The sequence below is a fragment of the Cupressus sempervirens genome, chromosome 3, assembly GCF_028749045.1.
Source record: "Cupressus sempervirens isolate cs-2001-9-10 chromosome 3, ASM2874904v1, whole genome shotgun sequence".
Classification (NCBI taxonomy): Eukaryota; Viridiplantae; Streptophyta; class Pinopsida; order Cupressales; family Cupressaceae; genus Cupressus; species Cupressus sempervirens.
The window spans coordinates 800,311,538-800,337,902 of NC_143120.1; the positions used below are offsets into that span (position 1 = coordinate 800,311,538).

Below are 26,365 nucleotides of genomic sequence, written 5' to 3' on the forward strand. Positions count from 1 at the left end.
TGCGATATATATTTAGAGCTTGTGATTGACTTTAGAGGCGTGCAGTTGCAAGGGGAGACCTGCATCTCTACTAAGAGGCCTTCATTCATGTTCATGACAACCATGTTGATAATGGTGGCTTGAATAATTGTGTGAAGGCTGCGATTGCTTGGTATGGGAAAGATTTAGCTTCAGCCTATTGCGAGCTCACAGTTGTGATTCAAAATCATTATTACTTGCGATTCATTCTGGAAATCTGTGGTTCACATTGGGAGACTGCCGTTATCTATCCTAGTAGGGGCGTTGCATATTTAGGGTTGTTTTTATCTAAAGAAAGGTTGAGAGTGTTTCCTGAGGGCTCACGTCACCTTTTCCAAGCCTTGTGAACATTGTCCGAAGCCCTGCAATTGGGTTCTTGGGTTTGTGATATATATTTAGTGCTTGTGATTGACTTTAGAGGCCTGTAGTTGCAAGGGGAGACTTGCATCTCTACTAAGAGGCTTGCGTTCATGTTCATGACAACCATGTTGACAATGGTGGCTTGAATAAATGTGTGAGGGCTGCGATTGCTTGGTATGGGAAAAATTTAGCTTCAGCTTGTTGCGAGCTCACAGTTGTGATTCAAAATCATTATTGCTTGCGATTCATTTTGGAAATTTGTGGTTCACATTGGGAGACAGCCGTTATCTATCTTGGTAGTGGCGTTGCATATTTAGTGTCGTTTCTATCTGAAGAAAGTTAGAGAGTGTTTTCTGAGGGCTCATGTCACCTTTTCCGAGCCTTGCAAACATTGCCCAAAGCCCTGGGATTGGGTTCTTGGGTTTGCAATATATATTTAGAGCCTGTGATTGACTTTAGAGGCGTGCAGTTGCAAGGGGAGACTTGCATCTCTACTAAGAGGCCTGCATTTATGTTCATGACAACCATGTTGACAATGGTGGCTTGAATAACTGTATGAAGGCTGCGATTGCTTGTTATGGGAAAGATTTACCTTCAGCGTACTACGAGCGCACAGTTGTGATTCAAAATCAGGTTAAGGGTTACCACACATTATTAGAAAATAATTGGTGTATTTGGATTTATGTTTCTACAGGGAGGGGGTCCTCACCGATGATTAACTACAAACTCTCCTCCAGCTGAAGCTAGATCTGAGAACATTGGTTTATGATCCTCAATGAATTTGACATAAAGTATGTGGATAGAAAAGTAATCAAAGGGCAAGTGATAGCTGATTAGTTAGCGGAAGCATTTGTAATAGATGATCATCCCATGTTAATAGATTTTCTAGATGAAGCTATCTTCAACATGGACATAGCTAATGAATGGAAGCTTTACTTTTATGGATTGCGCACAAGAAATGGTTCAGGAGCTGGCATTATGTTTGTTACACCTCAAGGGGATATAATACCTAAATCATACCGGATAGCATTTAACTGTACAAACAACATAACAGGATATGAGGCAATGGTAACAAGATTGAAGCTAGCCATCCAATGGAATAAACATCATGTAAAAGTATATGGTGATTCCCAGTTAGTCATCCAACAAGTCAATGATGACTGTGAGACCAAAGATGATAAGCTGATGCCTTAGAAACAAATGGCATATTTCCTCAAATCTAAATTTATAACTATCTCTTTTCGTCAACTCCCAAGGATACACAATAAGAAAGTTGATGTTATGGCCACTATTGCTTCTATGATTGATAAGCCACAAAATGTTGAACGTTGTGAGTTCCTAGTAGAACAACTTTTGATTCCTCCATTCGAGCTCTCTCAATCCGAGTTCATGTGTGAACTTGTTGGTCCCAATTGCCCCTAGTACCAAGACATTTATGACTACCTACATGCCCAAATCCTACCTCCCGACTTATCCAAGAATGAATGTCGAGCCATTATCCGTCAAGTCGCTAGATACATCATCATTGGTGATACCCTTTACAAGAGATCCTTTGACCAAACTCTTCTCAGATGCCTTAATTTGCAAGAAGCAGAAATTGCCTTACACGAGGTACATGAAGGTATATGTAGAGGCCAATTCAATGGTTTGAGTCTAGCCAAGAAGATGGTAAGAGATGTATATTATTGGCCCAACATGGAACAAGATGCTCACAATTTTGCCAAAACATGTCATAAGTGCCAGATACATCGTAATCTAATTCATTCAAGCGCACAAGAACTTCAGCTAGTTATCTCTCCATGGCCTTTTTCCCAATGGGCATTTGATCTCATCAGAGCTATTACTCCTTCCTGTTACATCCATAAGTTAATTATCACGACAACTAAATACTTTACCAAGTGGGTTGAAGTCATCCCTCTGACTTTCACTATTGGATCCCAGATTTCAAGGTTTATCCTAAATTATATCATATGCGGCTACAGAGTCCCTCTTGCCATTATTATTGATCATGGTAGTTCATTTCAAAACAAGGACCTTGATGAGCTTTGTGAAAAGTATAATATCTACCATGGATACTCTTGTATTTACCATCGAGAGGGTAATGGTCAAGCAGAAGAATCTAGTAAGACTGTTGTCAAGATCCTCCAAAAGACCGTTAATGACTCTTGTCGAGACTAGCACTTGCAATTAAATCCAACTCTTTGGGCCTACAGAACAAATGTGCATGCTCCCACTGGTGCGACACTATACTCTCTAGTCTATGGCACTAAGGCCATCCTTCCTATTGAGATTGAAATTCCATCAATTGAGAGTATCCCTACAAGACATTGTTTATGATGAGAACTACAGAGTATCCATACTATATGAACTTGAAATGCCAGAGGAGCGGAGGCAAGCCTCATTAACACATTTACAAGCTTACCAAAATTGACTCAAGAGGAGCTATAACAAGAAAGTTAGAGGTGGTCACTTTGAGGTTGGCAATCTGGTCTTGAAGATGAACTATAAGACCCAACAACACAAAGAGAAACCAAGCAAATTTGAACCTAACTGGGAAGGACCCTATGTAGTCACTGCAACATTTGGGTCTGGAGTATATCAGCTTGCAACCCAGGAGGGCGAACCACTGCTTGTATCCATCAAGAGTATGCATCTTTGCAATTATTATACTTGATTTCGTCTAAAAGTCCCGAAGAAATAAAGTCCTAAAACAATATATCAAAAAAAGAAAAAAATTTCATGAAAAAATGGATGCCTTGATGAAGACCTAGCAAATAGGCATTTGGGCACGAAAATTGAGTCGAGAAAAAATCCATCCAAAAGTGAAAACCTGGCAAATGTGCGCTTTGGGAAAGTACTGTGGTGAAAACCTGACAAATAGGCGCCATGTGTAATCAGTTGTTACTCCTCCATCTATCGAGATTCCATTTGATTCCCCCCCCCACTTGTCATTCCCTAATCACATCCTTCATATTGCAAGACGTCCCTAGTCCTTTATCATGGCCTAGAAACTGGTTAATATCTCTTGTTATCTTACCCAAGCGTCACTAGTGTATACAACTACATACTATGTCTTTGGCCTTTATACATAGTTTGCGTCTTGACTGGAGGCATATTACCTACACAGTGTGTGAGTTTAAAGTTGAATCAGGGCATGTCACTAAGCACACGTTATCTATTGGACTTATCGCATATCGGATTAGAGTTATCATTTGTGAATCCTTTATGATTTTGAAAAAACCCTAAAAATTAAAATATGATTTTGAGAAAAGACCTAAAAACTATAAAAAGTCCTGGAAAAAGTCCTAAAAATCATAAAATGTCCTAGAAAAATCAATACAAAAAATTGTAAAATGTCTTGAAAAAAATCCTTAAAAATCATAAAAAATCTTGAAATAAACCCTAAAAATCGTAAAACATCTTGAAAATGCTTAGCAACACAAAAACATCAAATATCCTCAAAAAACTCTAAAAAAAACCCACCAAAAATTTGCAATAAACCTTGTAAGTAATCACTGTGGATAATCACCCGTTTTCTTAAACACTTGCACATTTGCCGATCGAAACTCAAAGCAACACACTTCAATGAAAATCACACCCTGAAACATCCTTTGAGCAACATGAACCGACAATCAATTCAACTTGTCATTGTGATGCTATCAACTAATCCAACAATCAAACCTACTACATAATCACTCTGGCAAACACTTTCTAAAAAACCAAAAAGACTCTAAAAGCAAGTAATAATGGATTAGAATAGTCGTTGGATCACGCTGTTTAGTGAGTGTTTTTTTTGGTTTTGTTTTTCTTCGATCATGTCCTATGCCACTCGATATAAACTGATCTATCACAGTGGCCAGGGTGGTTAATGGTTTTCTTTTTCGTTTTTGTTTATTGGATATCCCTTTGAGAGAGTCTGGGGCATGTATATATGCCTCAGAAGGATAAGGTCATTCTTTGTTTGCATCGTGCTTGTTTACGCAAAAGGCTTGCATTTGCGCTCTGGCCCTTTATGCCATGATGTGTTGCATTCCATTTGCCATATCAAAATAAAGCTCCTTTGACATTTAGTGTACTTCATGAAAGCAAAAAAGTCCTACACCACATACTAATTGGTCCTCATCTCATCTCCTCTTTCTTTTAACGTCCCTCTTGTCCACTACCACGATGGTCTAGTTCTCTAATACACCAAAAAAATCCTCATCTTGCATTCCTACATATGTCAAAAGTCCAAAAAAGCCCAAAACTATATATATATATATATAATACACATGACATTCACATCATCTTCCATTTCATTTGCATTCATTTTATGAGAACAACATGTGGCAAAAAAAGATACCATTTTCTAAGCATAACATGGTGATAAACCAAAGCATGGGTCCTGACTAGATGAGAGCCTAGCCGCCCTCCCCTACATGGCCAGCACGTACAACTCTGTGAGAAGGGGGAAATGGCATTGTTGTCTGCTCTTTTTCTTCCAGGGGAGTGTTGTAACATTGAAGGTTAAGGATCAATATAATTCCTTTGAAATGTTTGAGACTGAGTTATACAATTTCTGTCTGGGTCAACAGGTCTATTAGTTTGTCAACTGCTATTAGTTTCCTTAGGTAATTTTTAATGGTAGATTTCTTGCTCATGTTTTCAAATAATGTCCTTCCATGTGTAGGATTGATTAAAATGATGAATTTGCAGTGCATTAGAGAGCGCGAATGAGGTTCCAGGGCTTGAATCTGCTGTAGTTTCCTGCCTGGGAAGAATTTTCAAAACGTCTTATGGAGCTTCACTTCTTCCTCAGTACATGGTATGAGACACAACTCATTTATTATCTTACAATCAATCAATGTAGACCTCAGCGCATATGGTATGATAAACAAATAGTTATCTATCTTGCAATTAAGCATATGTTGAATGGTAATTTTGGTTATTAAAATTCTAAGGCTACAGGTGAGACCTTTAGTATTTTTTAGAGTCAACAGAGAAATGTTATAATGAAAGTAATGTTATTTTTTAGAGTCAACAGAGAATTTTTATAATGAAAGTAATGGTATTTTTGTTAAGATATTTATATTTCTGTAGTTTCCTTATGAGTAAAAATCACCTAATCTTATAATTGATTTATATTTTCCATTATATATTGTCTGAGCAGCAAGATAGTTATAATAAGTTTTTTAGATTAAGCAAGGATCCCTTACTATGAAAGTAATTTTTGTGTTTTGAAAATAAACAGTTTCTTGAAGAGTCAAAATCATCTAATTTTATTATTATACGTATTTGTAATTATCCTATTATTGAATTCCATTTACGTTTTAAGTGAAATTACTTTGCAGTGCACCGTGTATATGATAAAATTTAAGGATACCTTTGAAACTTTTTAGGTCAAAGGGCCTTAGTGTGCCGGCCTTGGTCAAGGGAATCTTGCATGTAGTTTGGGCATTATAGGACCTCTTTCAAAGGGAGAAATAAATACTAGATTTATATCTGTAATTTTTAATGTTCATTTCATGTATGAATACTAATTTCTAGATGTATTTTTAATTTTGAGTTTGTTTGTTTCAAATATATATAAAATCAAAATGTTTGTTGATGTAAATGAAAAGGTATAAAATTTGCATTTTTTTATCTTCTACTTGTAAGATTATACATTCATGTGACTGTCCTTGCCTCCATGTCACCCCCATTACAAATTCTAGCAAAAGTTTTGTTGTACTGGAAGCCTTGCTTATTTATTTTAGTCACTTTGTATCGGAAACTTGGTGAAACACATTCTTGTCTAATGATGTAATTTAATTATCTATTTGGCTCGATACTTAGAGCAATGTTATTGGGTTCTTCCTGTTTGCATGTCATCATGGGACCAGATGGGTTCTGATTGATTTTTTTTGTGCAACTGGCCATTGATTTTCATTTTTAATTATCATATACTGAAGAGAGCAATCAAATACAGCATACCTGATTCTTTCTGGTTTGTTTGATATATAGCTTGCCGAGCAATTAATGGCAGTACCTTGACTTTAACTTATTATCTGTTCATTTAATGTCAAAGCAGTAAAGCAAAAGAAAACCACATCATTTCCAGAGTCCGTTTTGCTGGTTTTGAGGGGACTTTATCTCCAAATTTTCGTAACTCAGATGGCGAGAAATCAATCCATATGTATTTTGATATGGGTTTTTTATGTTTTCTTTACTGTATAATATTAAGCTTATTTGCATTTACTTAAGAAATTGCAGAATCACGTTAAATCAATGTAAACATGTGTTGTTCTTCGGGTATGCTTTGGAGGAATTATTTTTTTTTTCTCTTAATTTTCTTGTATAATCTATAGTCTATTATTTATAGAGTTTGAGATTGCAAAGGCTGATGGATTAAAAGATTACTAGCTGCTGGATATTCTCATTAACAGTAGTTCAGAATGCACAATGTCTTTTTTGTTTTAAGTTGCATTTTCAATCAGTTAGTATGAATCAATTATGATGAAAGCTTCTCCTTATTTGCTGATTGAGATTCTCCTTTCTTTGTTTCCTTTCTTCAGGGATTCCATGTTGCATGGATTCTCAATTATTTTTTCTTATTCAACTGGAAAATAAAAGCTGGTGGTGGTAATCATTAAGTGTTTTTATTGTTGTTTGTTCTTGTTTGGTTAACTTTAGAGTATTTGCAAGGAAGATGGAGATGCATGAGAAATGAAACTTGTGCAGAGTTATTTTGTTCTGAAAAATCTAACTCTAGTTTACAATTTTTTTTTGAATTTAACAATTAATCATGAAGCTTAATATATATATATATATATATATATATATATATATATATATATATATATATATACTTAAAAGATTTCATTTTTAGCAATAATTTATAACCATGTGAAACTGCCAACTAGATTCAGTAGTTGTGATCTGAAATATTAACTAGAAGGCAACAACATTTGAGTTCAGCAATGTTGATCTCTACTTAGTTAAGAAGTTTTGGTAAACTGCTTTCGGCACAAATATTTAATTTCAGCACGTTATTGATTTATCTTTTTTGAATTACTGAGTTTTTTGTCCTTTTATAATTTTGTTTTGTAGCCCTATGCAAAAGCGGGTCTGGTAGCAAATTCTTCATTGACGAGGTGCTTAGCTTGCAAGGCTGTAAGTACCAGGACACTCAAAATTTCTCCCCTTTTCTGGTTTAAATGTGAAGAAAATGCTTATGTTTGATAATTTTTGGCTTCTGCATCTGATATATTTTTCCAAAAACTGGAATTATAAAATACTGGTTTTCTAATTCAAGCAAGTCAAAGGCAATAGGAAATGGTTTGGTTTTTTTTGCTAGTTACTACATTTCTATAAATTTCATAATAAACTTAATCAGTCTATATGTTAGGTGCATGGAAAACTACAATGCAAAATCAGCTATGGGTCTCTAAATAAATTTTGTAAAAACCTCCCCGTTGATATTTGGGCATTCAATTCTTGAGATTTTGTGAATTCAATTTTTTGGTTTGACCTATTCTTGTGCGATTCACTTGTTTGTTACATTTTATTGCAAAATACATAAGTTGCAGGGTTCAGACCCTACCAGGTTGGTCCGGGTCCGTGGCATATCCAGATTTGCCTAGGGTCCGCAGCAGGTACCCACAGGGTCCGTGATGATGCAGACCCAGGCAAACCAGCAATTTGTCGTGCAGACAATGTAGGGATTCGCCACGGGCCCGAGCAAACCCATGTAAACCCTTCACAAATCCGGAGGGACCAGCTGTTATGAAGTAATTGGTAAATATTTGCTTTGTGGAGGTGGAGGTGGAACTGTTACCGAATTGTTGTTTCCACCGATCTTACTGAAGCAGGAGTGTGCAGAGATCTATCAATTTGAAATCAACAACAGAAGAAGTGATGTTGAGAGTCTTGATAAAATGCTCATAGGACTTGTGTAAACTCCTGAGAGTGATGACCACAATGCCCTCTTCCTCCATCTTGCGACCAATGATAGGCAATTGATCACGGATTTCCTGAATCCTATTTAGGCGAGCTTGGATTGATGTTAGCTCATCCATGATAATGAAAAACAGTGTGTTCTTAAAGAGAAAGCTCTACTTTTGTCAGATGTTTCATGAAGATTTTTGAGATGTGCCCATATCTCGACAGTTGTCTTGTCGGATGGAATCTGAGAGAGCTGATCATTAGCTACGGATAATTTGGGAAGCATCACCGCCTCTTGATTATTCAGAGCCCATGTATCTTGATTAGTACCAGGGGTACACTTAAAACAATCTGATCAGTATTCTAATATTAAAAAATTGCTATTATTTGTTGCTTCCAAGTGCCATAATTCTAACCATTGAATTTTGAAATGCTCTCGACCAAATTATTAGTCAGAGATGCTATAATGTTTTTCAATAAAGAAGCGTGGAAATTTGTGAAGGCACGTACTTTGAGGCAAAAAAATGGAAGACCCAGGAAAATTTGAAGGGGCCAAAAGAGAGCTCGAAAAACCTAGAAATAATGTGTTGGTTTTTGGATCCATTGGCTTAGCAATTGGGGCACCCAAAAAAAAAAAGACAACCCAATTGAGATCTCAAAAAACCCACGAAGACTTTGTGATTTTTTTGATCCGGTACAGAAAATTAGGGTTTTGAACAAAAATGGCTTTGCTCCAAATAAAAACCATGAAAATGGTGGAAATGTGTAGAAAAAATAGACGTCATTTGCAGAAAAATGGCTGTAAGAAGCAGATAATAAAAAACAATTTCAAAAAATATTGCTTTGATAATTTTGAACAAGAATTAATAATTTTATTCGAAAAAATATTCAAAGAATTGGCTGTGATACCATATTATGAAGTAATTGGTAAATATTTGCTTGATATTAATAGAGACCGAGAGCTCAATATATACAAAAGAATAAAACGTTGTTTCCTTAGGAAATGATCTAAAGAATAGAAACATTCTATTCTAGCGAAAAGAAAGCTAAGGAAGCTAATAGATAACTACAGAATAACTAATATTAGAAACATTCTAATTTTTATAATAGATCACAAATAGATAACCATAAACTAATAAAAGAAGCTTATCTATTATCATAATACTAGTGACCACTAGGAAAAAGATTTGATTAACTGTCTTTTCTAAATATTTCTTTCTTTCTAACCCTAAAATGGAGCCTATTAAAATACATCTCACTCATTTGTTTTCTCATTTGCTCTCTCATTTAGCTATCTCATTTTGGTGTGTCATTTTACAAGTTTGAAGAGAAGGTTGTGGAGATTGATTTTGGAGTCACAAATCCTTCCAAGAATCAGTGTTGAGTGTTCTAGGTATGTAGTTGATCCTTTCTTTTGCTTCTTTGATAGCTTGTTTTATGTTTTTTTATTGTTATAATTTTTTCCAAGTTTTATTTATTTATTTTTGTAATAGATTGCAACAATGAGTAGTCAGAGCTCAGTGGGTGGAGAAGGGTCCTAGAAATTTAAAATTGATGAAAGATCTTTGTGGAACTAGACAACAAGAATTGAACAATAGGACGGGGGGGGGGGGGGGGGGGAAGGGTGCTATATGGAAATGTAATTTTTGGAAAACCTAATATAGAAGCTTTTATTACCAATTAAAAAACCTTTTTCTAGGCCCTAGGGGTAAAGGGATCAGTATGTGTGATGGCTCAGAGACAAAAAAAAGGGGTTGCTAGCTTCTCAAATAGCAACTATGTTAAAAGAACAAGAAGAAGCTGATAGGTTAATTTCAAGGGAAAGCAAGAAAAATCAAGTAGAAAACCACCAATAACACCCTTAAACAACTACTAGACATCATCCCTTCTTACTTATCCCTTCGATAGATGAAGAAGATGTAAAGACACCCCAAAGCACCACTTGCAAGAGAGGCCCAATAGATAGGGAATTTCAAAATGAATTAAGAGAAACTGTTGATGCAAAGGTTGGGTGTTGCCTCTTTGTGAATGGTCTTCTATTCAATCTAGCTAGATCATCTTATTGGAGAGAGATGGTGCAAGCAATAAATCAATCGTCTAGTGATTTCCAAGGTCTTTGATACGAATTGATGAGAACTACCTTATTGCATAGTGAGAGAATGATGTAGAAAACCTCTTCAAAGCAATAAGAGATTTTTGGATCCAAACGAGAGGTGATTGTTGTGTCTAATAGATGGAAAGATTGCAAAAATCGTCCATAAATAAATGTGATTGCTATCTCCCCCAAGGGGGCAATGTTGTGGAAGGTGTTTGATGCTGAATTTATTGCCCGGATTCTCATAGAATCCATAGTCTTAGTGGGTTTTGATAATGTTGTCCAAGTAGTAACACCCAATGCAAAAGTTTATAGGGCTACGGATGCTTCTAGTAGAAGCATGATATGATAATAATTTTTGGACACCATTCACTGCCTACTCCTTGAATTTGGTGATAAAAGCAATTGGCATCCAAATTGAATGGGTGCAAAAGGTATATGAGGAAGGAGAGGAGATCTAATTTTTTGTGACAAGCGACCATATGTCACAAGCAATTTTCAGAAATTTCTTCAATTTAGAATTATTGAAGGTAAATTTTAAAATTTTAATCTAACTTTATTTATTAATTTGTGTCATGCTTTACATAATTGAACAAAATGTCTTTTGGGTTGTTTACATATTTAAAATGTGTTATTTGCTTACAATTAATATGTTATTAGGTGGCTGAAATTCACACACAATTGTTCTTAGACAATTTGTAAGGGTGAAAGATGCATTGTCCCAAATGGTTATTAGCAATTAATGGAGTATATGGAAGTAATCGAATACAACAAGTGCCTGAGGTAAAGACGATGCTCTTGAATGATGATTGGTAGGCTCACGTAGATTTTGTATTAAAATTCACCAAGCCCATCATGTTTATGCTTTGGGTTTGTCGACACTGATGAGTCTTCTTTGGGGGACAATTATGATGCCCTAGAATCCATGTTACAGAGAGTGAAGTCGGTAAGTTTAAATGTTAATAGAATCCTCTATCCTTTTTTATTGAGAGTTTTTAATTTTTATATTTTTTATTGACATTACATCAAGATAACTTACATGAACATCATTTAACATTTGAGGTCATTCGTAGAAGAGAACATGATCTTGAGAAAACCTTGTACAAAAGTTGGAGTCTATTTTTCTTCATTATTGAAACAAGATGACCACTCTATGACACCTTGTGGCATATGCACCATCTCCCAGGTATTATATATTGAAATACTTCCTATTCTAGGTAGAGTGCCACCATACAGAGATGCAGAGGTTGCTAGTGGGTATAAGAAGGCATTCAGGAGGCTCTTAGCGATCCTAAGGTGGAATGAAATGTTAGGAGAGAGTTTGCAAAGTCTGTCTCAGGAAAAAATGCAGACCCTAATGTAATTAATGACCATTGTAGAATGGATGGTAATAGATGGCAGTACCTACGTGGGTAAGACTATATGTACCTTTAGCCTCTTGCCATTAAGATCCTATCACAAGTAAGTTTTTAAGTTTTTTTTCCTCTTTTTTATGGCCATTTACTTTGTAGAATTAACACTCTTAAATTTCTATTGTATTTCTATTCTCTCAAAAGTTTTGTTGGTTGTCTCTCTAGTTTGTGAGCTCTTTTGCCTCTGAGAAGAATTGGAGTACATACTCCTTTATCCACTCCGTGAATCATAATTAGTTGGATTCCAAGAAAACAATGAATCATAATTGGTTGGTATATATTAACAATAATTGACAACTAAATCTAGATCCTCATTATTGGAACCCAAAGTGGTTCCACTAGCCCTAGACGGTACTATATCAAAAATGTCATCATCAACATCTAGCAAGATAGCTCTAGCTAGTTTCAAATGGTCATATCCAAGTCAGCATACTTGAGTGCTATATCCCACAGCTTCTTTGGCCCTTTCTTGTATTTTGGATCCTTGTGTGATAGAGGTGATAGAGGTGCCAGTTGTTGTGAACATATACCAAGTCCTCTTCTTTCTTGAAACCCAAGCGATTACACTTCACTAAGTGGATAAAAGAGTATGCATTGCAATTCTGCTCGGCAACAGAAGAGCTCGAAACCTAGAGAGACAACTGACAATTTTTAAAAAAAAAAATTAGCTATTAAATAGAAATTTAAGAGTGCTAATTTTACATGGTAAGTGACCATAAAAAGGGGAAAAAAAATCTAAAAAACATAGTTGTGATAGGATCTTAATAGTAAGAAGCTGGAGGTACATATAGTCTTGCCCATGTATGTACTACCATCTGATACCATCCATTTTAGTTTGATCAGCATCAAGGTCTACATTTGTCCTTGAGACCTCTGCAAACTCTCTCCTAACATTTGACGCCACCTTAGAATTGCTAAAGAGCCTAATTATTACCTTCTTATACCTACTAGCAACCTCAGGATTTTTGTATGGTGGCACTCTGCCAAGAATAGTATGTATGTCAGTGCTATGATACTTGGGAGATAATGCATATGCTATGAACAACAATTGACTTCACCTTTTTATACATGGTATCGTCAGTATCTTGCTCTGTCCTATGAATGACCTAGGATGTCAAATGATGTTCGTGTAAGTTATCTTGATGTAATGTTAATTAAATATTTTAAAATTAAAATCGCTAAAGAGCCTAATTATTGCCTTCTTATACCTACGAGCAACTGCAAGATTTCTGTATGGTGGCACTCTACCAAGAATAGTATGCATCTTAGCGGTATAATACTTGGGAGATAATGCATATGTTATGAACAACAATTGATTTCACCTTTTTGTAAATGGTGTTCTCAAGATCTTGCTCTCTCCTATGAATGACCTGGGATGTCAAATGATGTTCATGTAAGTTATTTTGATGTAATGTTAATTAGATATTTAAAAATTAAAATCTTTCTATTAACAAAGATAGAGGATTGTATTAAAATTTAAACTTATTAATTTCACTCTCTCTAGCATGGAATCCATGGCATCATAGATGTACCCAAAACAAGGCTCATCAGTGTTGGCAAGCCAAAGCATAAACATGATGGGCTTGGTGAATTATAATACAAAATCCACCTAAGCCCACCAATCATCATCCAAGATCATTGCTTTTACCTTTTTGGCCCTTTTGTATTCAATTGCTTCCATACACTCCATTGGTAGCTAATAACCATTTAGGACCATGCATCTTTCACCCTCACAAATTGTCTAAGGACAATTGTGTGTGAAGCATATTGAGTTTTAACCTTTTAATAATATGTTAATTGTAAGTTAATAACATATTTTAAATATGTAAACAACATAAAAAATATTTTATTTAATTATGTAGAGTATTACACAAAATGATAAATGAAATGAAGTTTAAACTAAATTTTAAAATTTACTTTCGATAATTCCAAATTGGAGAAAGTTCTGAAAATTGTTTGTGATAGATGGTGGTTTTTCACAAACATTGGAATCTCCTCACCTTCATTATGCTTTTTTCACTAATTCAATTTGGATGCCAATTGCTTTCTTCACCAAATTCAGGGTGTGGACAGTGCATGGTGTCCAAGATATGATCATGTCATGCTTCTATCAAAGCACCCATAGCCTGTAATAACCCCAATAGGTTATAACTCCTTCAAACACCAAAATTCTTTATATTTTAGTTGTTTGACATTTCGTCAAACACTTTGTAGGCAAGCTCTGATACCACTGTAATAACCCACCTCTAATCTGCCCCCAAAAAATGCTGATGAAAGCTCAAGGAATTTCATCAAACAATTCACATGCAAGGGACGTATGACTGATATAGTATTTCAGCTAGCTTCAAATGACTTTTTTTTCAATTTGCATCAATGAAAATCTTGTGCTAGAAGACTACAATGGACTACACAATGACCTAACATGAGTGTGCTACTAATTTTGACAATATTCAGTGCATATATATGATCTAAGCATGAGAAATGAACACCTACAGCCAACTGACATTTTTGCAAACAGTTGGTATGCAAACTAACTAGCTGATAAATAATGATATCAAATTGCTTAAATGGCACCAACAACAATGCTTATGAAATATGGCCAAGACTTTGGCATTTACATGGATTACAAAATGATAATGTTGGTGTAATGCACACTTCACACTTACAGCTGAAAGCTTATAACACCCTAAAAAACAATACATAACAAAGAATCTGGTTGTAGATGGCTATAATAATTTTCTCCTATGCTGCCCCTTCTACTTCGCTTTTTTCGAATTGCTTTTTCGGCCTGCTTTTTCGCACCCGCTTTTTCAGTCTGCTTTTTCGGTTCCGCTTTTTTCGGACAGCTTTTTCGTACCCTCTATTTTCAGCCTGCTTTTTCGGTTCTGTTTTTTCGGACTGCTACTATGTTGAATCTCAAGACCATATCTTTCAATGGCATCAAGATTTCCAGCTTAAAGGGATTTCGTCCTCCAAACTATTGAGACATAATCTCCAATAAATTTTTCAATTTTTTTGATATTTCCAAGCATGCATAAAAGAAGCTCTTCCATTTCTTTTATAGTGTTCTCACAAGAGCTCCATCGTTCGTTTTCTCAATGTGGGATAAAACATAACTCCCTTTATGTAACTTATGTCTCCAATGTGTTATAAAATAAAGGGGACTCTTTTAATTTAAATATTTTCCACAAGCTATAGTCTATGCATTAATAAAGTTAAATATTTAAATTTAACTTTATAAAATAGCTTTATCAATGCATAACAAATTTTGTCAATGATAAACAAGTTTTCTTGTCGATTTTAAACAATTACCATCGACATACTGTTGCCATTGGATGTCCGTCCATGTCCAAGATGACTTACTATAAATAGTAAGTACACTCAAAGTTGCCTCGAAACCCCTCAGAAAGACCTGCAACTGAAACTATATAGGCCAAATGGCTTCTAAGCCCCTTTAATGTCCTGGTTAGCCTATGGGACCGTGGGGAAATAGGCTAACAACAACATCATGCTATGAATGCTAAAAAAGGGGACATTACAGTCCGCCCTTCCCAAAATTGCTTGTCCCCAAGCAATGGCCGAACAACAACCCAATCAATCCACCTGGATCCCAAATGTAGTCATGAGCTATACTGCTGTCAGTCAACATAGGCTCCTGCAACAACCTCTGAAAATTAACCAAGGGGAATCCATAATCAAATTGGCGAATACAACTCACCCAAACTCCAAAGTCAGGAACCCATGAGAAACAAGCTCTCGAAATATCAGAACCCAAGTAGAGTAGATAACCCAAACTGCCAACATAGTAAATACCATCAACGCATCCCACTGGCCTATGCGGAATGTACAATACAACTCTGCAACAACGGTGAATATTCCCGCATGAAACTGCACCAAATACAGAGAATCCACACGCTGCACACCTACTGCAATCAGCACAACTCTGTAAATCACCAGCCACTGTCTCATAACTATAACTCCCATGCATCGCTGATGGCGAATAGTCATCACATGATAAATAGCAAGAGCTAGGACCCAAACCAAATCTGATGCCCATCAAGTCCTCAACACCTGGATCCAATGCAAACTGATGAACATACCTTGTAGTATAATGCTGGTAAAAAGAACAAATCCCAGTCAAGGACTCATCTTGTAGTCGTGATACGACCAACTGTGACTGATCATCAACTAAGTCAGAGGATGATATAGCCAAGGGCACAGAATCAACAACAACATCACTAGTCTCTGTGCCCCCCAAGTCGAACATACCACAATGCTCAGCTGCAGCGCCCAACTCAGCTGAACCTACCTCTAGTGGAAACAAACCAAATATGCCAATACTAGTGTCATGGACAGATATATCCTCATCTCCACTACCTCTATCAACCTCGATCATGGACATCCTCGGATCACCAGACACCACGGTCTGTGATTTTACAAAATCTGGTAAAGATTGAAGTCGTTCTAACTCCATGGTCACCTCAGCTAAATGAAATTGTGACTCCTCGAAAGCCAACTGTGTACTCTCAAGAAACTCAGAAGTCACCTCGAGCTGCTGAGTAAGCTCACTCACCTCATCTTCCTTGACCAATAATGCGTCATATGCTGTACTGCCCCACTCCATAAGATAATCTCTGTCGGCTGCCAACTGCATATAATTTTGTCTCATAATCCGAATAGCCTCCCATAAGGAGTGGATCTCTGTCAAGGAAAGATAACTGCCTCCTTGCTTATCACTAGTAGGAGAATCCCATCCATAAACTGCTAACAATTGACAAGCAACATCGAAATGCTCGCAAGCGATAGAAATGTCTCGCTCGCCAACTCTTAGCTGACTAGACACATGATTGTGCCGGCTGGTCGAAATCCTATACTCTATCCCTGGTACACTGCCCAAAGGAGTAACCTCAGAATAGCTATCATCTGTAATACTCAGATCCTGGGACTCTTCTAAAAACTCTGTCATAACTGATCATCAACCCATTCCAACAAGAATGGTCGACTGGATATATGAACAATGCCCAACACAGGTGTGAAAAAACTAATTCCAACATCAAACAAGCTGCTGGCATGGATGAGAAGTACACCTGGCAAACTACTAATCAAGTCCATGATGGTGCAACAGATACTACTACCAAGGAATGATAGATATCTCCGGTCAAAATGATCCCAAGTACTAAGATAAGGATCCCAACATCTAATCCATGAACGGAAACCAGCTGGCAATTCAAGTAAACTTCTCACCTGAGTAATGTGAACAATACCAACTGACTTCACACACCTGTCTACAATCTTTGAATCCGGAGTGTGAATGCTAGACATACTCATATCATCATCAACATGAGACCCGACTATAAAAGAAAACTGAGTCCCTACTATACGCGCTAACTCCCGAACTGAACTCACGTCAGGACAAATCTCGTCCACGTGTCTCTCAGAATCCTGGAGAGCCAACTGAGTACACACCAAGGAATTCCGAGTATCCTCCAACTCATGAACAAACCGGTCAACCTCCTTCTCCTCCTTCTTCACTGCATCTAAATAGATCCTTGCAAGATTAAGGATATGATTGCGATCTGAAAGTAGGTGTATGTAACTTAACTTCATTGCCTCCATGTCTTCCTTGATTTGTTGTAAGTCGTCACAAGAACCTGTTGTGACTCCTTTCTGTCTCCCCTGCAATTGAATCATCCAAATGTGATTCTCAATCAATCCATGTATCCTGTCATGATGAGATAAAGTTGTGACAATATTCTTGTCCCTTGTCTTCAGTTGGCTAGCCAAACCAAGTAAAGAGCTAGTAGCCTCTATCTCATGTGAAGAAGCATCCAACTGTGCCTAATACTCATTTTCTGCAAAGTCCTGAATGCTCACTTTATGATCAACTGTACTATCCTCAGAAATGACAGTATCCTCAATTGCTGTAACTTCATCCAGCCCAACTGTACTGGAATCACTATCTGTGTCAATTGCACAATCCGGTGTGCCTGTGATATCACCTTCTGGCTCAACCTGCACAACGTCTGTAACCCCTTCTACTTGTGAAGATGATGCAGATAAACTATTACCTGAAGATGTGCTAATGTCTCCCTATATTGAATTAGCATGTCTGTTAAACTCCTTATACAAGTTTTTGCCTGTCATAGGGAATGTACGATCCTTAGGCCTATCAAAACGTTCAATCAGTCTCTCCTTAAACTCCACATATGAGGTAATGTGTGCATGACCCCTAGTGACCATACCATGATGCCACCACTCGTGTGCTAACCCATCCAGGTGAATTGCTGCATACTTAATAGCTTCTTCCTCAGGCATAGGGTTCGTTTGAAAGTATGTGTCAAGCCTTTGAACCCAAGCTCCTTCTGTAGACTTCCCCGAGCCATCATAATATGGTAACTGAAGTTTCCCTACTTTCTTCCGTAGCTCATAGCTCTGGTTCCTGTCATGTCCACGTGGCATATGCTTCATCTGCACATCTATATACTCCCTAAAGGTAATTGCAACAGTAAAGTCTGGACCTCCGGCTTCCCAATCTCTCCTCAGTTGGTCCTGTATATCAGTGATCTGGGGCTCTGGTACGGGCTGCTTTTGAGCTCTAGGAGGAAATGTGGGAATAATGGGCGTCGAACTCACTATCCTAGTTTGCTAGGGTGCATGACCGAAATTGTTCCCAACTTGTTCGCTTCCATTATGTGTCCCATCCTGATTATTACCACTCTGGTTATTACCATTCTGATTATTTTCTCCACCCACATTAGCATTCAACCCCATTTGACGAGCCATCATCTGCATCATAAGCTCCAATCTCTGACTTTGTTCCTGTGCTCTCTGCTCTGCTGATCGCTGTCCCTGTGCTAAGGTGTCTAATAACTGTAAGAATCTTTCCTTTCCCTGATTTGGACTGGCATTCATTTTGTCAAACATTTTTCTCTCTATCTGGCTAATCTAAATTCCCAATAAGACCTCCATAGGATGGCAGGAAACCGCTCTGATACCACTGTAATAACCCCAACAGGTTATAACTCCTTCAAACACCAAAATTCTTTATACTTTAGTTGTTTGACATTTTGTCAAACACTTTGCAGGCAAGCTCTGATACCACTGTAATAACCCACCTCTAATCTGCCCTCAAAAAAATGCTGATGAAAGCTCAAGGAATTTCATCAAACAATTCTCATGCAAGGGACGTATGACTGATATAGTATTTCAGCTAGCTTCAAATGACTTTTTCTTCAATTTGCATCAATGAAAATCTTGTGCTAGAAGACTACAATGGACTACACAATGACCTAACATGAGTGTGCTACTAATTTTGACAATATTCAATGCATATATATGATCTAAGCATGAGAAATGAACACCTACAGCCAACTGGCATTTTTGCAAACAGTTGGTATGCAAACTAACTAGCTGATAAATAATGATATTAAATTGCTTAAATGGCACTAGCAACTATTATCTTCTTAATTGCAATGAAAATTACAATGCTTATGAAATATGGCCAAGACTTTGGCATTTACATGGATTACAAAATGATAATGCTGGTATAATGCACACTTATAGTTGAAAGCTTATAACACCCTAAAAAACAATACATAACAAAGAACCTGGTTGTAGATGGCTGTAATAATTTTCTCCTATGCTGCCCCTTCTACTTCGCTTTTTTCGAACTGCTTTTTCGCACCCGCTTTTTCAGCCTGCTTTTTCGGTTCCGCTTTTTTCGGACAGCTTTTTCGTACCCTCTTTTTTCAGCCTGCTTTTTCGGTTCCGTTTTTTCAGACTGCTACTATGTTGAATCTCAAGACCATATCTTTCAATGGCATCAAGAGTTCCAGCTTGAAGGGATTTTGTCCTCCAAACTATTGAGACATAATCTCCAACAAATTTTTCAATTTCTTTGATATTTCCAAGCATGCATAAAAGAAGCTCTTCCATTTCTTTTATAGTGTTCTCACAAGAGCTCCATCCTTCGTTTTCTTAATGTGGGATAAAACATAACTCCCTTTATGTAACTTATGTCTCCAATGTGTTATAAAATAAAGGGGACTCTTTTAATTTAAATATTTCTCACAAACTATAGTCTATGCATTAATAAAGTTAAATATTTAAATTTAACTTTATAAAATAGCTTTATCAATGCATAACAAATCTTATCAATGATAAACAAGTCTTCTTGTCGATTTTAAACAATTACCATCGACATACCGTTGCCACTGGATGTCCGGCCATGTCCAAGATGACTTACTATAAATAGTAAGTACGCCCAAAGTTGCCTCAAAACCCCTCAGAAAGACCTGCAACTGAAACTATATAGGCCAAATGACCTCTAAGCCCCTTTAATGTCCTGGTTAGCCTATGGGACCGTGGGGAAATAGGCTAACGACAACATCATGCTATGAATGCTAAAAAAGGGGACATTACATAGCCCTACGAACTTTTGCATTGCCTATTACTACTTGGACAACATTATCACCACTCATAAACTATGAATGGTGATAATCCAAGCAAAAAATTCAGAATCCTTAAGCTCCCCTTCACAATCAACCACCTTGAAAAATATTTGCCCCCTTGGGTGAGACAACAATCACATCTATTAATGGGCGATTTTTGCAATCTTTCCATCCAGCAAAGACAATAGTCACTCCTGTTTGGATCCAAGAATCTCTTATTGGTTTGAGGAGGTCGTTTATATATATTTTTGACCATGCAACAAGTTCGTTCTCACCTTATCATATCAAGGACCTTGGTAATCACTGGGTGCTTAATTTGTTGCTTGCACCATCTCTCTCCAGTAAGGTGATCTAACTCGATTGACTGGAAGACCATTCACAAAAAAGCAATGCCAAACAATTACATCAACAATTTTTCGCATTTCATTTTGAGATGCCCTATCTAATGGGCCTATCTTGCAGGTGGTACTTTTAGTTGTTTCTACATCTTCTTCATATGTAGAAGGCATAGGTAAGAAGGGATGATGTCTAGTGGTTGTTCGAGAGGGTGGTGTTGGTGGTTTGTTTTTTGATTTTTCTTTTGTCCCCCTTGAAACTTAGCTATCATCTTCTTGTTCTTTTAACATAGCTACTATTTGAGAACTTGACAACCCCCTTCTTTTTTGTCTCTGCATCCTCACGCATATATATACCTTTACCCCCAAGGCCAAGAAAATGATGTTTTACTTAGTCATATGAGTTTCTATATTGGATGTTGCAAAAAATACATTTCCTTATAAACCCTCCCCCTCTCGAAGACAATGTTCTTGTTGTATACTTCTACAAAGGAGAACTTTTATTAACCCCTTCTTTTCTATCTCTGTGCCATTTACGCCTAGGGCCAAGAAACTGATGTTTTACTTGGTAATATGAGTTTCTATATTGGGTTTTGCAAAATCTACATTTCCTTATAAACCCTGCCCCTCTCCAGGACATTGTTGAATTCTTGTTGTATACTTCGACAAAGAAGAACTTTTACCAATTTAAAATATTTGGGACCCTTCCGCACCGACGAAGCTCTAACTAGTCATTGTTGCAATCTATAATAAAAAAGAAAAAAAAAGAAAAAACAAACATCAAAACTTATACAAAAACTTGAAAAAATTTAGAACAATTAAAAAACATAAAACAAGCTATCAAAGAAGCAAAAGAAATAATCAAATGCATACATGGAACGCTCAACACTAATTCTTGTAAGGATTTATGACTCCAAAATCAATCTCTACAACCTTCTCTTCAAGCTTGCAAAACAGACACCAAAATGAGAAATAAAATGAGAGATGTATTTTAATAGGCTCCTTTTAGGGTAAGAAAGAGTTTTTTTTACAAAAGGCTTAGTTTATCATATTTTTTCATTTTTCCAAGTTGTGGCTGCTGGTCCCTCTAGATTGGCAATGTGTTTGCCTAGGTTCTCATGTGTTCACCCGAGTCTGTGGTGGGTCCCCATAGGGCTTGTGCCATTAGGTACTTGAGTGGACCTATAATTCATTGCGTGGATCCTATGGGGACCCACCGTGGACCCCAAGCAAGTTTGGACCCACCACTAACTTAGACCCGCACCTACTTGTAAGGTCCAAACCTTGTATTGTGAACCAAATTTTTGTAGGGAAAATTGCTAAAACCCGCAAATGCAGGTCTTTGAATTTTCCTATAAAGCACTCACCTGAGTTGCCATGAAATCCATCATTAAATAAGGCTTCTTTATTCTAGCAATCTAAGGGTTAAGTTTGTAGATGTTTGAAGGAAGGTTCTATACTTGCGAAATTTAATCCTCAACCATGCTATCTTAAAACCTAAAAATTTTCTTTGAAAACAATAATATCTAAATATGCTAATCTACAAGCATGCTACTAAAATATTGAATAGAGAATACATACTATATAACTCTTAAATTGTCATGCTCCACCTTGAGTTAAAACAAATCACAACACAAAAAATTGAATGGCTAAAGGAATGAGAAGCTGATCTAGGGTTGAACAGGTATTCAAGATGGCTGACTTTTGTATTAAGACATCGATAAAACTAAATTAAAGTTTAGTTGCTTATTTTAAGGCTTACTTTCTGAGATTCTACTAAATTAATGGATGTGTATATCAAGGAGCTAACTCATATAAGAAAAGGAAAATGTGTATATAAATATGATACGAGTCAACCCAATTTGAGAAGAAGGCAACAAATGTTTTGTATGGCGATGATTATGCAGGACAAAGGCATTGATTGTTGTTGAGGTGGCGATTGATTCCACTTAAGGCATCGCTTGAGCTTACAAAGATATTTAAATTGAGTGAAGATAGTGAGTAAGGAAGAGGGGCAACGTTTGTAGATAAGTTCCTCTCTCTCTCTCTCTCTCTCTCTCTCTCTCTCTCTCTCTGCCTTGTGCACTAGAGTCGAGGGTTCTAGAGCCTTCTATTTTTTGGTTCATCCCTTGACAGATTGAGGATTACAAAATCTTGAGTGCTTCGAGTGTTTGTTCTCTCTTTGTCCACTTTAGTATTGCGAACCAAAATTTTCAGGGAAATTTTGCTAAAACCCCAAAAAGCACTCACCTGAGTTGCCATGAAATCCACCATTAAATAGGGCTTCTTTATTCTAGCAAGCTAAGGGTTAAGTTTGTAGACTATTGAAAGAAGGTTTTGTACTTGCCACATTTAATCCTCAATCCATGCTATCTTAAAACCTCAAAAACTTTGTTGAAAACAATAATCTTTAAATATGCTAATCTACAAGCATGGTCTTGAAATATTGAATAGAGCATACATAGTATTTAATTCTCAAATTGTCATGCTCTGCTTTGAGTTAAAACAAATCACAACACAAAAAATTTAATGGTTAAATGAATGAGAAGCTGATCTAGGCTTTAACAAGTATTCAAGATGGCCAACTTCTGTATTAAGGCATACATAAAAAAAAATTAACATAAAGTTTAGTTGCTTGTGTTAAGGCTTAGTATGTGAGATTCAACTTAAATAATGGATGACTGTATTAAGGAGCTAACTCATGTAAGAAATAGAAAATGCATATATAAATATGATGAGTCAACCCAATTTAAGAAGGAAGGTAACGAATGTTTTGTATGGTGATGATTATGCAGGACAAAATCATTGATTGTTGTTGAGGTGGTGATTGATTCCACTTGAGGCATTGCTTGAGTTTATAAAGATAGTTACTTAAATTGAGTCAAGATAGTAAGGAAGAGGGGCCGTGTTATAAGGTCCCCCCCCGCCCCACCTCACCTCCCTCCCTCCCTCTCCCTGTCTCTCTCTGCCTTGTGCACCAAATTCTAGGGTTCTAGAGCCTTCTCTTTTTTGGTTCATCTATTGGCAAGATTGAGGATTACAAAATCTTGGGTGCATCGAGTGTTTGTTCTCTCTTTTGCCACTTTAGTGCATTGCGAACCAAAATTTTCAAGGAAAGTTGCTAAGACCCCCAAATGCAACTCGTTCAATTTCCTATAAAGCATTCACCTGAGTTTCCATGAAATCCACCATGAAATAGGGCTTCTTAATTGTAACAAACTAAGGGTTAAGTTTGTAGACCATTGAAAGAAGGTTATGTACTTGCCAAATTTAATCCTCAATCCATGCTATCTTAAAACCTAAAAAACTTTGTTGAAAACAATAATCTCTAAATATGCTAATCTACAAGCATGCTACTGAAATATTGAATAGAGAATACATAGTATTTAACTCTGAAATTGTCATGCCCCACCTTGACATCAAACAAATCACAACACAAAAAATTGAATGGCTAAAGGAATGAGAAGCTGAGCTAGGGTTTAGCAAGTATTCAAGATGGATGACTTTTGTATTAAGGCATAAATATATATAGATTAACATAAAGTTTAGTTGCTTGTGTTGAGGCTTACTATGTAAGATTCTATTAATGTAATGGATGATTATATCAAGGAGCTAACTCATTTAAGAAAAGGAAAATACATATATAAATATGATACGAATCAACCCAATTTAAGAAGGAAGGCAACAAATGTTTTGTATGGCGATGATTATGGAGGACAAAGGCATTGATTGTTGTTGAGGTGGCGATTGATTCCACTTAAGGCATTGCTTGAGGTCATAAAGATAGTTATTTAAATTGAGTGAACATAGTAAGGAAGAGAGGGCCAAGTAAGGAAGAGGGGTAGTGTTTGTAGATATAAGTTCCCCCCATCTCCGTCTCTCTCTCTTTCTTTGCCTTGTGCACCTGCGTCCAAGGTTCTGGAACCTTCTATTTTTCAGTTCATCCGTTGGCAAGATTGAGGATTACAAAATATTGGGTGCTTCGAGTGTTTGTTCTCTCTTTGTAACCCTTCAAAATTTCGGAGCCCTAATCTTTGCCATATTAGTGTCCTGGTGTTAGTAACAAGTAAAACGGATAATGAATGCACTTTGTGTGGCAGGATATAAAGCCAAAGGGACAACTCATTTGTATTTACCAAGTTTTCATTAAGAGACGAAGCTTCCTTGCAACCGAGCTTTCTAACAACAAAATTTAGGTTGAACGTTCAAGCTCATGCTTATGTTTCTTGCTTATCCCTCATGGATTGTTGCTCTTGTTTGCTCATGGTGCTTTGAAAAAGTAGGTTTCTTCCTTCCTTTTCTTGTTTATAGTTTTTCTTGTTTTCTGACTTAACTTGTTATGGTTTGGATGATGTCACATGTGGAGTTATGTTTCAACCTAGAAACACTGTAAATGAAGTTTGAACATCAAGGGAGAAAGGTGGTGCTTAGAGGACTTTCTAATGGTGTACCTAAAGTACTGATAGCCAAGAGCATGGAGATGTTGAATAGACATGATCAAATTGAGTGAGAAGCAAAGTTTCTTATCATGCATAAATTTCTTAACAATGTAGACCAGTGAAAGTACAATTGCCACCTAGATAATTAGTTAGGGCTATTTAGGCATAATGAGGTGCTTGAAAGTATTCCTTGCAGAATGCCATCTAATAAGGGAACGAACAATGTTGTTGAGTTAGAAGAGTGGGGAAACTTGTGATTACAACTTATCAACATATAAGAGGCACAAAGTTGAGATTGAGAAGGCAATTAAGGAGTTTTTGAGATGGGACACATAAGACCCAATGAGAGTCCCTTTGCATCAACAATAGCCTAGTTAAAATGAAGGATAACACAATGTAGATGTATATTGATTACAAGAAAACAATTAGGAATAGGTACCCAATCCCCATGATAGATGAGCTAATTGATGAGTTGCATAGAGCTCGTTATTTCTCAAATAAAGATATGAGATTAGGATATCACCAAGTTCTAACAACAAAGGATGATTTAGAGAAAACAACACTCAAATGTCATTTGGATATTTTGTGTTTCAGGTGATACTCTTTTAGATTGACAAATGGCCCAACCACTTTCCAAAGTTGTATGAATCAAATTTTCATGAAGCCATTGAGGAAATTTGTTTTGATATTTCATGATGTAATCTTGGTTTACTATAGTACATGAGAGGAACACATACTATTGGGAGGTAGTTATTGAGCATTTTAGAGGGTGAGTCCTTTTACATAGAGGAGTTGGATTATGATTTTGGGATGAAAGATGCCTTTTGTCTTGATTACATCATTAGTATAGAGGGATTGATGTTAGATCCAAAGAAGGTGTAGCCTATTTTGGAATGGTTTAACCCTATCAATCTTGTTAGGTAAATTGTGTTTCAGGAATAGTTATATGTTTCAGGAATAATTAATTGTGTTAGGAATAGTTTCTTGAAGACTCTATTTTAAATGATTCAGCCTCGTACGAATTGGTCCATCAAATCAATTTGCATGGGAAGATAGTAGATTGAGTTATTCACTTGGTTTGATTTAATTTGATGGTTATTGGAGGGAGATCTAATTGTTCTTGCATAGGTAGGTGGTTTGAAACCCTCTTAAAATCAGGGTTTTCAAAGGATGGAGCCCTAACTTCACATTCCACCAGTGTAATTCCACGACTACAGGTGGAGTGAGTTTGCTATTTTTCCCATCGATCCCTAGGCTAAATATGACTATGTATTTAGCTTGAGAGTTAGGTTTTTTGGTGAGCAGTCAAAGAATTAAAGTGACCAAGGAGGGGATTGGAGACATTTGGAGTTTC

General features: G+C 36.6%; 1 protein-coding gene across 2 annotated transcripts in view; it reads left to right on the top strand.

Moving 5' to 3' along the window:
- The window catches only part of LOC149569217 (ARM repeat superfamily protein), a 280,021-nt gene that overhangs the window by 54,762 nt on the left and 198,894 nt on the right, over window positions 1-26,365 (top strand). Inside the window, exons 3-4 of one of the 2 annotated variants that reach the window (XM_089821970.1) lie at window positions 5,048-5,182; window positions 7,447-7,509. In XM_089821970.1, the coding sequence (XP_089678096.1) occupies window positions 5,180-5,182; window positions 7,447-7,509 (66 nt within the window). In that variant the 5' untranslated portion in view covers window positions 5,048-5,179. The remainder of the gene's footprint in view (window positions 1-5,047; window positions 5,183-7,446; window positions 7,510-26,365) is intronic. The other variant, XM_089821969.1, reaches the window with a different exon arrangement.